Source organism: Pezoporus flaviventris, unplaced genomic scaffold (genome assembly GCF_033815535.1).
Source record: "Pezoporus flaviventris isolate CSIRO_AGI_PZ_B2104156 unplaced genomic scaffold, CSIRO_AGI_Pfla_v1 ptg000002l, whole genome shotgun sequence".
Taxonomy (NCBI): Eukaryota; Metazoa; Chordata; class Aves; order Psittaciformes; family Psittacidae; genus Pezoporus; species Pezoporus flaviventris.
In genome coordinates, this window is record NW_026892550.1 from 71934721 (window position 1) to 71949715 (window position 14995).

At 43.2% G+C, this 14995-nt stretch overlaps 1 protein-coding gene across 1 annotated transcript in view; it reads right to left on the bottom strand.

The window, feature by feature from the left end:
• Nucleotides 1-12638: 12638 nt before the first annotated feature.
• Nucleotides 12639-14995, bottom strand: part of ANK2 (ankyrin 2) — a 359385-nt gene continuing 357028 nt past the window's right edge. Inside the window, exon 52 of the mRNA XM_061443294.1 lies at nucleotides 12639-14896. Within this exon, the coding sequence (XP_061299278.1) occupies nucleotides 14725-14896 (172 nt within the window). The 3' untranslated portion in view covers nucleotides 12639-14724. The remainder of the gene's footprint in view (nucleotides 14897-14995) is intronic.

Here is a 14995-nt window from a genome sequence, read left to right on the forward strand (position 1 = left end):
TCTGTCAGAATGTGCCTCTGTACTCCCTGCCTTTCTGCTTGGATGTTCACCTCTTTGCCTTTCATCCTCTCCCCCGCCAGAAATCCTGAGGCTATTACTACATGGCATTTATCATGTTAAAAGCACGGTGATGACACGTGCCAGTCCTCAAATAATTTACTTCTGTGTCTGAAACTAATCGCTCCATTGTCCTTATTTTTTAATTTAACTTTTTGTGTCTCTCTTTTCTATGAGATCTGTTCCTGGGACACACTTATCAGCTAAACAACAGGCAGTATTACTGCGTGTAGTGTTGCCATGCTTCATTGTTTGATTGGTAGGCTTTTGAAAACATTAGCTAATTAATCCTTACTTTGTCATTGATGATAGGTGAGCATCGCCTGCCTAGTTTTATGGGTGAAAAACTGCCACTCTATACTTTGCCCAAGGCCACAAAGTCAAGGGATGACAAGGGGTTTTAAGTGCAAGGGTGAGTTTCATTCCCTGAATGACAGTATGAAGGGTTTATGGCCAGAATTATGAAGAGAGCTTAGAGAGCCTTATGCTGGCTGCATGAGCACATCACAGTTTGTGGCATTTGCTCACATTCCAAGCTTTCGTCACAGAAACCTATCTGCTTTCTGAGCTGGTGGTGTCCCGAGTTAAGTTCCTGCTGAAAAGCAAGGTTCACATCTCTCCTGGAACTAAAAGTAGGCAACAGTTCCCAAATCTGAGAAAAGCCACATCACGTGATTCTGAGGGCAGTACTGGAATGGAGGGCAGTAATAAAGCATGTACTAATGCCCTGTGAGTTTTGAAGGTCATCCTAGTTAATTATAGTAGCTAAAACCAACTTCCTGCATCTGTCAGCAGTGCAAAGCTAATACTTCTGTAAAACATTAGCAGTATATTTTCTTTGTATATCCTATAAAAAAGCAAAATAAAAGAGAAAAACCCACCCAAAGTCCCTCCCAGAAAACCCACATGCCAAAGTTACTGATTTTTTTTGCCACCAGTACTACCCTACAAAAGCAAAAAGAACTTTATGTTGGGCTCTGACTCCGATGCCAGATTAATCTTTCTGACGTGGTGGACAAATGGAGGACATTTGAAATGGTGGTGATTGATGGAGAAGATGTCATTACAAGGTCCCAGTTTTACAGCGACTTGGTTAAAGCATAGTGCCCCAGTGCACGTGCACGCATGTGGAGTCTGAAGCAGAAGGTTAGCTGTTCCATATTTGGCAGAAATTACTTTTTTAAAGGTCTTTGATAATTTGAGTTTTTCAAGCTTCCTATTCCAAAGAGTTTGCTTGGTTCCACAAATAAACTTTAATTTGAAGATATTCTGTGAGCTCCTGCAAGGAAGGATCAGATCATCCTTGCCATTGGTTTCCCTGACACACACAAAATAATTCTTTGTGAAGAAGCAAGACAAAGGAAACCAGATAATTGCAGCATTCTGTTTGTAGATAGAGGCTGACAAAGGTATAAGAGAAGTTGAATTGACCAGCCCAAGATAGCTGAGCCCAAGTACTGCCTGTACTAGGAAATGCTACCAAATTTTATGGGTCCTACTCCAGGTCCCCGAGCACAAAAAATCTGTATCGCTACAAGGTCATTGCTGTGAGATTCTGTCATTTGGCCATTGTTACAAGAAGCCAGGTTCTGTCTACTGGCCCAAAATGCTTGTTGTAGTCCAGACAATAATACAGTGGAAGTGACTGGCCAAGTAACTGGTGTCTTCAGCCCATCAGTAATTAGGATTGAAAAAGGGAGTAAGGGGCAGCAAAAACTTTTGTCCTTCATCCTTCTATTAGCATCTGCTTGCAGAGCTCAATGCTGTGTTTTGTTACCTTTCAGAAAAGTGGGCTGCTTAGTCTAGATACATTCTTATAATTAGGAGCCAGTTCTTTCTATTTGCTGCGCTTTCATCTTTCTTCACACAACATTTCTGCACAAACACCATAAAATCTCTTTGTGTTATGACTACCATCTAATTTGGGGGAGCATGTGTCTTTGGAGGAATTATGAAAAACATCAAGGCTTACTTTATCACTGTTGCCTCTCAAAGAAAATTAAAAGATAATAATGGAAAGGAAACTAAACAAAGTCTGGATTTAAAAGCCAGAGCTTATCGGGGTATAAATCACTTTGAGATAATTCACAGCTTCAGTTGTCGAAGCAGAAGGAGCTCAGCACACATCTTGTATGGCTGTGGTCAAGTCATCCGAGCTATGGATTTGACCAGAACTGCTGATTTCCTACAATAATGCATACTTTTTGTTATGCTCTGTGGCAAAGGTGTGGCGGGATCAGCTGTCCCACCACATGAAAATAAACTCGGAGAAGGCATTAGTCAATTCTCAGACCACTTAGCAGAGTACCTGCTCTTTGTTGTCAGCAGTGACAACTGTGATGATGATGATGATGATGATGACGACGAATGCGAGTACAACCTACGTAAATGCATACTTTTATCTATGGGAAGCATTCATTTTGCTTCACTGCTGCCAGCCAGTCTGTCTAACCTTGGGAGGCAGCTTAGGACAGTTGAACAAGACATGAGATGCTTTTGAGTCGAAACTCAGGATAACATTGGAGAAGTTTCTAGACAGGATTTTTTTCTACAGCTGAGCTGCAGCTTCTCATAAATGGGTTTGATTTCAGGGAATGAAATAATAGTTATGAAGACATGAAATGGAAGTGTGAGGGAGAAAAATGCTGCATTCACGTCTTCCATTTCCTCTTTAGGCTGTAATTGTCCTCTCCTTTATCTTTTGCAGTCAAATAATAAAGTGTGAATTTAGTGACAGGTGACACTAGAGAGATAATACAGCCACAGTGTGGGTTTTCTCATCCTCTTCTACAATGCACACCTTCTTTGAAGTGTGCTTAACCTTTTGAGGTATGATAAATACAGATAAGCTCAAGAGTAACACAACCAATTTGGAGGCACAGTAAATAATTAAAAAAAAAAAAAAAAACAAACAAAACCAACACCAAACCCCAGACAAAAAACTAAAACAAAAAAAAAACCCAAACAAAACCAAACAGCTTTCATTTAGAAAAAGAAGACAAATTGCAGAAACATAAAATGAACCTAGAAGTCTTTCCAGTGAAAGCACAGGAATCGGTCTCTAAGTTGATTTTAAGTCTGACCATTTTTCTTGGTCACATATCCTAAAATTATCATCTGACTGGTAAAAAATTTCTTTTACTCATTGTTTGTTTCTATTCCAAATTCAAGAATCTGTGAAAGACTGAGGGATCATACATCTCTAGACAGCTGCATTTCATTTCAGTGACTTCCCTCTGGGCAGCTCAACAAAAAACTAAGTGATAACTGAAGCCAGAAGTTGCTTACCTCAAAAAAAAAAGAGGGAGCAGGTTCATTTTGGAGCCCATGCAAAACTGCCGAAGGTAATTTTGATCATTAAAATCTGAGTATACCACATTGGTGATTTCAGTTCTTTTTGCAAAAATGGATTTCTTTTATGTTGCTAGGCCAATGCCTCAAGGTGTGTGCATGTGAATACATCACATACCAGCAAATGGCAGCCTGCAGGTGAAAAAGCCTCTTAAGATTGGATGTAAAAGCTGAGGCAGTATCAGAAACCATATCAAATAGATAAGACACATGCTGGAATTCATGGAAAAGTGAGGTTAGAGAATCACTGAGAATGAGTGTTGTAAAGGCTCAGTACAGTAAGAGATGGACTTGGGTGCAGTCCTCTGGCTCTGTTCAGTGATTTGTAAGGAACAAAGATTTCTGCTGAATATTAATTGAAGTCTGGTAGCAAAATGATGATTTTGAAGATGCTTGCAGACTTGGGCTAAGAACTTAAGATTTGTAGAGGTCCTGCCACTATCAAGTTGGATCTGAATTCCCATATGCAGTTTTGCCTATTCCTCCTACCTAAGTATTTCTGCACCCCATGGGATCAGTCATTTTCCTGTCTCTGTAACATTGATTTCTAAGTGTTGTCCCCAGACAGGGCCTTATCTTCAACGCTGAAATACTGTCTATCCAGGAGACTAGCCAGAGTACCTGGAGACTGTTCAGTATTCAAGTGACTTAATGTCCAGAGCCTGCAACAGCTGTTCTGGTGTCTGAATTGCCAGGCAAGTCCCTAACTGCCACCCCTCCGAAATGTGCATTTTGGACTCTGTGCTGCAAAGACCTTAGGGAAATGTCTCTCAGATTCTTCAGTCAGTGTTTTCTCAGCATGTTTGGAGTAAATGCATAAAACCTACTGCTGTACGCCGTTCAGTTGTGACACCTGAAGTAAGTGGGACAGAGAAATTAAGAGCAGAAGTAAAGCCCTCCATGCAACAAATATAAAACAGAAGAAAGATAATTCAGTTGGAAATAGACAGATGGCACTAATGGATCATTTATTTAGACTCATATTCTAGACTGTCTGGCTTTTGATGAGATGGGAGCAAGGAAAATCACACCTGCCTGCCAATGGCTGTCATTAAAAGTTCTATTAAATTGAGCAGTGGGTCTGCAGCTAAGGAGGCACTCAAAGCATTCCTGATAGTCCGAAAGAAGCTTAGGAAACCGTCAAGTACCTAGGAAGACAAAGTGGAGCTGCAGGAAGCTGCAGAAAAGTCTTCTGAGGTACTTGAGATTTTTCTAAAAGCATTTCTGATTATCCGCATGGGTTTGAGATGCACTGGTACTGGCATAAATAAGGATTCAGCATCACCATGCATGGTGCAGCACCCTGATTTGCACAGAGGTGAGGTAACATTCATTCATGGCTTGACTTTGCGAACGAAGATTTGGGAAGGGCTTTACCCACTCCTACTACAAGCACGTTGATGACTAAAAAGACCAATGTGAGATAGGCAAATCTGGTTGCAAAAAGCACAGCAAAAGGTCTCCTTGGGTAGTACAGGCGGGGCACAATTCTTTCTACATTGTCTTTTCTCCTCCAGACTATTTCTACATGAGTTCTCAAAGAAGTCAATGGCGTTATGTATGGTGTGTCTCCAAGTATCCCAATTGGAGGCCAAGGTGGACCACTGATGGTAGTCAATATGGCCAAGGCTAAGGTGTTGTTTCAGGGAGTCCTTATATCTCCTCTTTCGGGCACTTTTCTTGCAGCTACCGGTGGCAAGTTCACTGTAAAACACAGTCTTAGGGAGGCGATGATCCTTCATCCTAGAGACGTGCCCTGCCCAGCACAGCTGCAATTTCAGCAATATGACCCCTGCCTGTTCGAGGACAGTAACATTTGACACATAGTCAGTCCAATGGATGTTTAGAATTGTACGAAGGCAGCGCTGATAAAAGCGTTCGAGGAGTTGCAGGTGATGACGGTAGATGACTCATGATTCAGACCCATATGAAAGAGTAGACAGTACAATGGCTCTATAGACACTAATCTTGGTTCTTTTCTTCAGGTGTTTATTGCACCAGACTCTTTTATGGAGTTTTCCAAAGGCTCTGTATGACTTTGCTATTCTGTATCTCTTTGTCGATCGTGGCATCCAAGGAAATAATGCTTCCCAGATAGCTGAACTGCTGAACTGACTTAAGCTCTGACTCACCAATAGTAATGTGGGGATGATGGTAATCTTCTTGTGGTTCAAGTTGGTAGAGAACTACTGACTTCTTCAAGCTCACTTCCAGCCCAAAAAGGTCAGCCGCCTCTGCAAAACAAGATGTCAAGCGCTGCAGAGCTGCTTCTGTGTGGACAACAAGGGCAGCACCATCAGCAAAAAGCAGTTCATGGGCAAGGTGATTTAGGGTCTCAGTGTGGGCCTTCAGTCGCCTTAGATTGAATAGGCTCCCATCGGTACGATATCGAATATAAACGTCGTTTTGTTTGTCGATGTTTACCACAGCCCTTTGGAGCATCATGCTGAAGAAGATTGTGAATAAAGTTGGTGCAAGAACGCAACCTTGTCTCACACCATTGGTTATTGGGAAGGGCTCAGAGAGTGCATCGCCATATCTGACTTGGCCTTGCTGTTCCTCATGTAACAGAATAATCATTTTGAGGAACGTGGGGGGACAACCTAATCGTTCCAAGATGAGCCACAGGCCTTTTCTGCTCACAGTGCCAAAAGCTTTGGCGAGGTCAATGAAAGTTACATAGAGCCCGTTATTCTGTTCTCTACTCTTTTCTTGCAGTTGTCTGACAACAAATACCATGTCTGTGGTACTTCTGTTAGCTCTGAAACCACACTGACTTTCAGGTAGAAATTCTTCTTAGCGGGTACTAATCTGTTCAATAGTATTCTTGCAAGAATTTTTCCAGCAATGGAGAGCAGCTATACCTCAGTAGCTTGAGCAGTCTGACTTTACACCTTTTTTTGTATACAGAGCGATGATGATTGCATCACAAAAATCTGATGGCAATTTACCTTGTTCCCAACAGCACACAACTAGCTCGTGATATTTAGCATGAAGTGCTTGGCCTCTATGCTTCCAGATTTCAGGTGGGATTCCATCAACCCCAGCTGCCTTGCTGAATAGCTTTAAGAGTCTCTCCCATGGTAGGGTCTAAATCCAATTCATTTTTCACTGGATGTTGTAGAACATGCTGGATTCCTTCACCTTGGACTACACAGTTAGCACTAAAGAGTGTTTGAAAATGTTCAGACCAATGATTCAGGATGGAGATTTTCTCTCTAAGAAGTGTTTGGCCATCTGCACTAAGTAAGGGGCTTTGAACCTGAAATGTGGGGCCATACACTGCTTTCAGAGCCTCACAGAGTCCTCTGTGGTAACCCAAATCTGCACATAATTGAGTCTTTTCTGGTACGTTGAGCCACCACTTGTTCTGGATGTCTCGAAGTTTCTGTTGGAGTTTGCTACATGCAAGACGAAAGGCTGCTTTTCTTACATGACAAAGTGGCTGAGCGAGGTGTGCTTGATGAGCAGATCTCTTCTTTGTCAGCAATTCCAGGACCTCCTGGTTGTTATAGTCAAATCAGTCTTTGTTTTTCTTTAAGGAGAACCCAATGGATTCTACGGAGGACTGTAGGATGCTATTTTTGATATGTTGCCAAAGCACTTCAGGAGAAGAATCTATAGGATGATCTTCAAGCCTAGTTTGAAGGTTAGCCTGAAAGCTGTCCCTCACTGCAGCTATTTGGACATTATTAACATTGAGCCTTCTCAGAATGTTGCCCCTCTTAGGTTTGGGCTTAAAGTGGAGGTTAAGTTTGCAATGCACAATGTCTGTTTGACATTCTGCACTAGGCATCACACGGGTGTGACAGACATCGCAAACATTTCTCTGGAGTACTAAGACATAATCAATAAGGTGCCAATGTTTAGATCGAGGATGCATTGTCTTCCAGCTGTCTTTCTGCTGGAAAATAGTGTTGGTGATGGTAAGCTGCTGCTCTGCACAGAACTCTAGTAAGAGGCAACTGTTATCATTGCAGTTGCCAACACCGTGCTTGCTTAGTACTCCTTTCCAGGCTTCAAGTTCTTACTCGGGCGTTGAAGTCACCAGGGATTATGATCTTATCATCTGTAGGAACCTTTTGAGTGAGGTGACGCAGGTCGGAGTAGAATTTTTCTTTTTCTGCAGGGTCAGCTTCCGGAGTTGGAGCATATATGCTGAAAGGAACAACATGTTGCTTATTGTGTAGTGGAAGGCATAAGGAGATAATACAATCGGAATGACCTATCAGCAAATTTTCAAGTTAAAGATGATGGAGTTTTTAATCATGAAACCAATTCCAGAAAGACGACTTTCAGTTTTGGATTTACCTGACCAGTAGAGTGTATAGCCAGCACCATGTTCTTTAAGGCTACCTTCCTCATGAAGGTGAACTTCACTGAGAGCAGCAATATTGATGCTGAGTCGTGACAGTTTGTAGGCAATTAGAGCAGAACGGCTCTCAGGATGCCCACTGACCTCTGTATCAAGCATGGTTCTGATGTTCCAACATGCGAGTGTCAATCTGGACACACCTTTGGAGGCAGGTGTATGCCTTTGTCTCTGTCTTTGATAGACCGCAACAGAAGATGCCCGTTGGCTGTGGCTACCCAACCAGGTGGAGGGGGAGATGAGCTTTGGTTAGGCCACCTTTTCTAGGCCTCTCTCCATATGGAGCAAGCAGTGCCCTCCTTGAAAAAAAGGCTGCTTGGTCATTCAGGATGTTGCCAAACAAGACTGTCATCTCCTGGGTCAATCTTGAGCGACCAGTGTCCTGAACCGCCTGCATGCACCTTATCACCTGCCATTTCGTCCCTCACCTGTCACTACAGAGCTTTGCAAGTGCGAGTAAACCCTTCAGGCCTGCGTAGTGGATTTTTTAGGTGAGGCACAGCATGTGTGGAACTGGTCCCACCCTTTACACCTGAGATTCATCTGCCAGGGCCTAATGATCTTGGATGGTGACAGCAAAGTCCTCAGGTCATAGGTTTGGTTAGAGATTCCTTCTCTTAGATGGAAGGACTTACAAGGCTGAACGAACTCCATCTGCCTGGGTTTGAAGTTAGAGTTGTCCTTCTCCTAGGATGGTTGCCCAAAGGCTAGCGAGCCCATCCTGCCCATGGACACACTTTGTCTGACACTTCAGTTGAGATTTATCTTGCATGGGAGACCCTACCGGAGGCATAAGCCACCACCAGCATAGTTCCCAACCTCACAAGGGCACGCAAGCTCTTTCCGCGCGACAAGGGGGTGTCTGTGAAAGAGACAGGTAGCATCTACAGACACACTAAACTAACAGAACCTTCACCTAAGCAGAACATGAAACCCTGCTGTGCCTGAAAACACAATTTGGAATTTAACCCACAGACAGTTGTTACTGCAGTGCGGTTGGTTTTAATTACTTGAAACAAACAAAACCAAAGAAACAGAATAACACCCACAAACAAAAAAACCCACCAAGGACTGGTTTTCCACAGTTTGTAACATATGCACCCATGGTCAATGCTAGTGGTCTTGTAGAAAATAAAGTGAATACTACTGAATTTGACAAACTCACATGCAGAACAGTGAGGCGCATCAGTAGGAGTGATGGGAATCAGTGGGAACTTTCTGTTTGGCTGGGAATGGGCAGTAGCACATGTGTCATCCGTCTGCCTGGGTGTTCCCATTTGGGGCAGGGAAAGTCTCCTGCCTGCCTTCTCCCCCTCCCCCCCCCCCCCCCCCCCCCCCCCCAGCCTCTGGGCCACTTGGGCACAGAAAAAAACAGGTTCAACTCTTTTGGTAGGGTCAGGAACATGGGTTTTATTTCATTGTCCTGCTGTGATCAAGTGCAGGCCCCATTCATATGACTGTATCATTCATTTTCCCATTTCTTGACCCTCCTTGTACCTCACTCTCTGCCTCAAGTCCCCTTGAATAAACAACCTGCCCCCAATTACTTTTCCTGGGATGGTCCCACTTTTACTAGATCCATACTCATACTTGGTATTTATGATATCAAGAAGGAATAATAATGACTTGGTATTTATGATATCAAGAAGGAATAACACTAACAATAGCAACAATAATAATGCTAATATGGCATAATAATTGCTATTGTTGTTATCATTATTATTCCCTTAGAGGGCATTATGGATATGGTTACCTCAGAAGCATCTCCTGAGTACTCCCATGTGGTTGCATGTGATGTCCAAATTCCCTCTTAAGGCCCTGTTAAACACGGGCATCCCTCTCGGCACTGTCTGTGGCTTTTGTCAGCTCCTCACGCTCCCTTATCTGCCTCATCCAGCAATTTCTCATGCCCAGTAGACCACATGCTGGTCTGTTGGCATGACCTTGTGGCAGGACCAAGTCAATGGCTTAGTGATTTTACCCAAAAAGGGAATAGAGAGAGCCCGTGTGAGATGGTGGGGTGTCCAGTTAAGGATTACTGATGGTTTTGCTGGCATAACTGTGGCTCAGTGCTCACAGCTGTGTGTATGGGAGCTGTGGGGGGACAGGCCTCCTGTCTAAAATGGATTAACTTACTTGCTAAAGGTGGGAGTGAATGACCCAGAAATATTGTAAGCCAAACACAAAGATGGAATGCAACACTGGTTAGGAATGACTCATAAAGTGCTATTTAGGAAGTGTCAAATCTAGAAGCCTGTCCCCAGCACAAACTCTGCTGTTTTCAGGCTTCGTTACTGGCAATTTCTTCGTATTTATCTTCATTGGGTGGGGTCTTTTAATTATTTACCATTTCAAAGAGCAAGTGTAACTGCACCTCTTGCTAAATTATCAACAAAACATGGAATGGTTTGGATTTAAAGGGTCCTTTAAAGGTGATGTAGTCCAACCCCCTGCAATGAGCCTGGGTTTGGTGACTGCCTGCAGGTCAGGCTGGCTAAACGGCCAGCTGCTCCTTGTTCCTCATCAGGATAACATCTAATACCTGTGCCATGGCATTAGACAGCCACTTCAGCAGAGCAAGAGCTGCACCTTCTAGCCATCGCCCAGCACCAAACATACTGTTTTCAGCAAAAACCTGTCTCTTAAGAGATTGAAACTTACGCACTGTTTATTCATCATTAGCAGCCTTCCAGTACCTAAAGGGGGCTGACAAGAAAGCTGGAGAGGGGCTTTTGACAAGGGCCTGTAGGGGCAGGACAAGGGCCAATGGCTTTAAACTGAAAAAAGGGAGATGTAATTTGGGCAATAGGAAGAAGTTTTCCCCTGTGAGAGTGGTGAGGCCCTGGCACAGGTTGCCCAGCAAAGCTGTGGCTGCCTCATCTCTGGCAGTGTCCAAAGCCAGGTTGGACAGGGCTTGGAGCAACTTGGGTCTTGTGGAAGGTGTCCCTGTCCATGGCAGGGACTTGGAACTGGGTGAGATTTAAGGTTCCAGCCCAAAACCATTCTATGATTTTTATGAAATTTAACTCTTCAAAAGTATTCTGATTCCCTTGTTGAAACCTTTTTCAGCCTTTTACTGTTGCAGTCCCAGGGGAGAAGACTGTGTGAATGTATGGCAATAGAATACACATGTACATAACTGTAATGTGGAATAAGGGGTGGGGAGTTTCTTGATGATACTGGAGCATTTGATCTCAAAAAATCATGGGAGTCATGTGGTGTGGGTCTGTCTTTTCATTAAAGATTTTTGCTTCACTCTAGTGGCTATTGAATCGAAGTGCTGTACAGTGCCAGCTACTGCTCAGGGAAAGCTGAGTAGAGGTTAATGCTATCTGGCCTCAGGAAGGTTCAACCACCTTTTATACATTTTATGTTAATGGTCTCCATTTTGCATGGAGCACTAGCAGTAGCAAGATAAAGTGGAGGTAGCAATATAAAGCCTTCTCTGCTAGGAAGAACAGACAAAGGCACATGTGTCAGGAAACCTGGAGAGGTGAGGCTGGTATCACTCATCCCTTGGGAAATGATGTGTTGAAATAGCTGTAGGAGAGTTTTGTTGTCTTGTGGCCATGGCCAGACCTTGCTCTTGTAGTGACTGAGGTCTGCTGGGATAGGGTGAAGGAGATGATGCATTGTCAATGTTGGAGTTTTTGCATTTTTACTAATTGCTCAGATCTACTGATGTAGGACATGAACCACAGATCAAGCCTGAGGCTAAGACTAGATCCAGATATACCTATGCTCTGTTTAGAAAGCAAGGGGGTCCAATCTGAATCTTGTGGCTCAACAGCCATGCCCCTCTCATCATTTTCACCTTCAATCCCTGTACTTCCAATTGCTTTTCCAATGCCACTGGACACAAACCGTTGATCTGAGACCAAGACAAGATCCAGTCGAACCTAGGCTCTGTCAGGAGTTTAGAAAGCAAGGTGGGGGTCTAGTCTAAACCACATGACTCAGTGGGAAGATGCTTATGCTTTTTGTATTCTAGATCTCTAATTCCTTTTCCATTTTCATTCAACATAAACTGTCGATCAAGTCTGAAACTAAGAAGATAATGGAGGCTCTGCTAGCAAGGCTGGCTTATACAGCTTTATATTCAGGTTAAAAGAAAAAAGCTAGTTAATAGAAAGAGCTTTATAAACCTCTTCAGTTTTGCAAGTAAATTGTGGTTGCTGTATACTTGTGTACAGAAATAAAGCCTTTGCTCAAGGTGGAAAGGAACAGTGAGGTAGTACCTGAGTTGTTGTTGCCACTTAACAGGCCCTGAAAAGCACAAGGTTTGTCCCTGGGTTTAAGAACTTGGGTATTCTTAAGAAACCTCCAACTAATGTGACCCCATAAAAGATGTAGGTGGAGTGAGCATGTGAGAGTAAGTAGCAGAGGGGGGAGACTGGGGCAATGTGAGCTATTATGTTAGCCACAGTGCTGCAGTGATTGTGCAGACTGGATAAGCTTCAACTGGCAAAAAAAAATGAGACTTTTCTGTGCATTAAAAGGATGTTACACGTGGCAGATTTAAGATGTGGCATAATTCCACCATGCCCTTTTCTTCCTTCTCCTTCCTCGGGTTGAGAAACTAAGTGACTGTAATGAACTGTCTGGGCCATGTTTGAGGGAAAACTCCAGCATTTAAGGCACAATAAAATAACTAGATAACAAGGCAAGATACATGCTTTTTAATTGCTGTTACTAGTTTTTCAAAGGGTGTCTGACTGTTGCAAAGATGGACACTTAGCAGTTGGCGCTGAATAGCAGAAACAAATATACAGAGGAACTGTAACAGTGATAATTTGGGTAAGGTATCCAAATGGGAGCTGTTGTTTCCACTGTGCTGGCAGTGAAGGAGAGCGAGGCGTTCTACATTGAACACTTGTACATGTTTATTTAGTTAAATCAGCCATTGTACACATTGCAGCTATGTATTGTTTGTGTTGTATTTTTCTTTTAATTTTTAACTAATACATGCCCTCATAGATATATTCAATTAGTGTTATCACCATGGGAACAAGATGCTGATTTCTCAACTTAAAATTCACTTCTTCTCACAGTATTCAAGTTCTCTGATAACACAGCAAAAAATCAAAATAAGAGGTGAATAACCATTATGTTGTTACACAGAACATCATCTGCACCGCAAAGAACACAACAGAAATGCATTTCTTTAGAGCCCCGTCCTTGAAGACCATCCTGTGCTATCTCGGTCAGAAAGGAAGCCGTGATGCGGTGGGGAATGTTTCATCAGGGGTCTCAGTTGGTTTGGCTGCTGAAATGTTTTATTGTATTAATTTAGCTTTCCTCCTATGTGGCACCTTGGGCAGGTCGGCCTGAAGGGAGCCAGAACTCCTGAGAGATCTAGGGCTTCCAGCATTGTGACTGTCAAGGAAGTGCCCTTGATCTGAGCACTGAGTGAGTCATTAAGGAACCAAAGGACCATGTAACAGTAGAAGGTCAGATAGGCTTGGAAAAAGCATTACTCTCAGAGGAGAGGGTATCTTATACTGGGGTCTTGTGTATACTAATAAAAACTCAAAAGGTGTTTAAAAATGGTCAGTTTGGGTATATGTATGTGCAGTACACATGCTACAACACTCCAGAGCTCCCTCTGCTGCATATGAAGGTGCAGAACACCCACAGTGTTGGAATTCTACTTTCCCTTTTAGGAAAATAAAAGTGTGGACATGCTGTCATGGTTGTCAGTCAGTTAGTTTAGAAATATATATAGCCTATGTAGAGACAGAAAACAACACAGGAACAGAAAATAGCTTATGGACTGTGAGCACTTCCTTGTTAAAAAACTCCACGTTAGAAGGTAAAAACTGCTCGCTCAGTGCTAAGAGGGCTGACAAGCTGACAGGATTATGGGAGGGTTTGGGCTTGCCCTTCTGATGCCACATGCATGTGTTGGATAAGAGGCAATCTCAATAAAACACGGAAACTGAATTACTCTCTTGGTGCGGTAGGTAGGTCTGTCTCCCATAGGTACCTACAGTGCAGGAAATACCACCAATGAGGTGGTGTGGTTGGCAAAGCAGTGCTGAGAACAGGAAACTACAGCAGTTGGGATTATTAAATACACCCTGCCACATGTCCAGATCTAAAAGAGGTTAATCCCGTACACAAGTGTGCTGTACAGATAGCTGCTAGTGAGTTGGTTACCTAAGTGAGTGTTTCGTGTTTTTTTTTAATTTTTTTTCCTCTTTCTGGTAATGTCTAAGTGGCTTTCCAAAGCTCTTGGAAGTATGAATGGCCACAGTCAGCTGTTGCTTTGGGGGAACAGCTGAACTTCCAGTTTTTGAGCTTGGCTTTCAGAGCCTTCACTAGACTAAGTAGCTAAAGTGGAAGTCTTGCGGATGCAGTAGATCTGCAGTGCTTCCTTCTCAGCAAATCTGCGTTTGCCATCGATCATGTTAAGGTTTGTGTTGTGAATCATTCATGGGCAGCATCAACAGAGCTTGTAACCTGTGATGCTACTCGCAGTGGTCGGCAGTGTGCTTTCTCCAGTCCAAGTGCTGTCACTATATACAGGGAGTTTACATGTTAGCTGCTGTGGTGATTATGCATGTACATAGTTTGTTCAAGAGGCCTGTGCGTGAAGTCCTTTCATGGACACAAACGTCCTTTCAGGAAGGCAACGCAGAAGCAGCAGGAAGTGGCGATGTGAACAAACTCCCAGCGCAGCATAGCGAGGATGGTTCGGTGGAAAATGATCCTAGATGAAGAATGCTCTTTGGTCACAACTCATCTTACAGTGTACCAAAAAACTGAACAAAATGCTGAAATGAAAAATGGGGTAAGGAAAAAAAAAAAGAAGTCTCTATCAAGAAACAAGTAGATGTAACTGTGTCTTCTGGTAGTGATGTAGGTTGTGATGTGTGCACATAATGACGGTGAATGCTGTGTAAAGGGCTGGAGGGCTGGGTTGTGGCAGCTTCTTAGTTGTCCTATTTGCAGTCCTCTCTGCAGAGGTGCCTGAGAAGCTGCTGGAGGTGTTGTTGGAGGTCATCCTGTGGTAGTGCTTCTGGTGTGTCTTCCAGCTCTTCTATGTGCACATGTTGGCCATCCTGATCCTTCATCACACTCCTCTTGTGCATGCTGGACTTAGTGAGTGTTGTCCTTAAGCATGGAATAAAGGAGACAAGTGTGAGAAGAAGGAAAAGAAGGGAGGAAGGAGTACACACCACCACATCTTCGCCACTATGTAACAAAAAACTT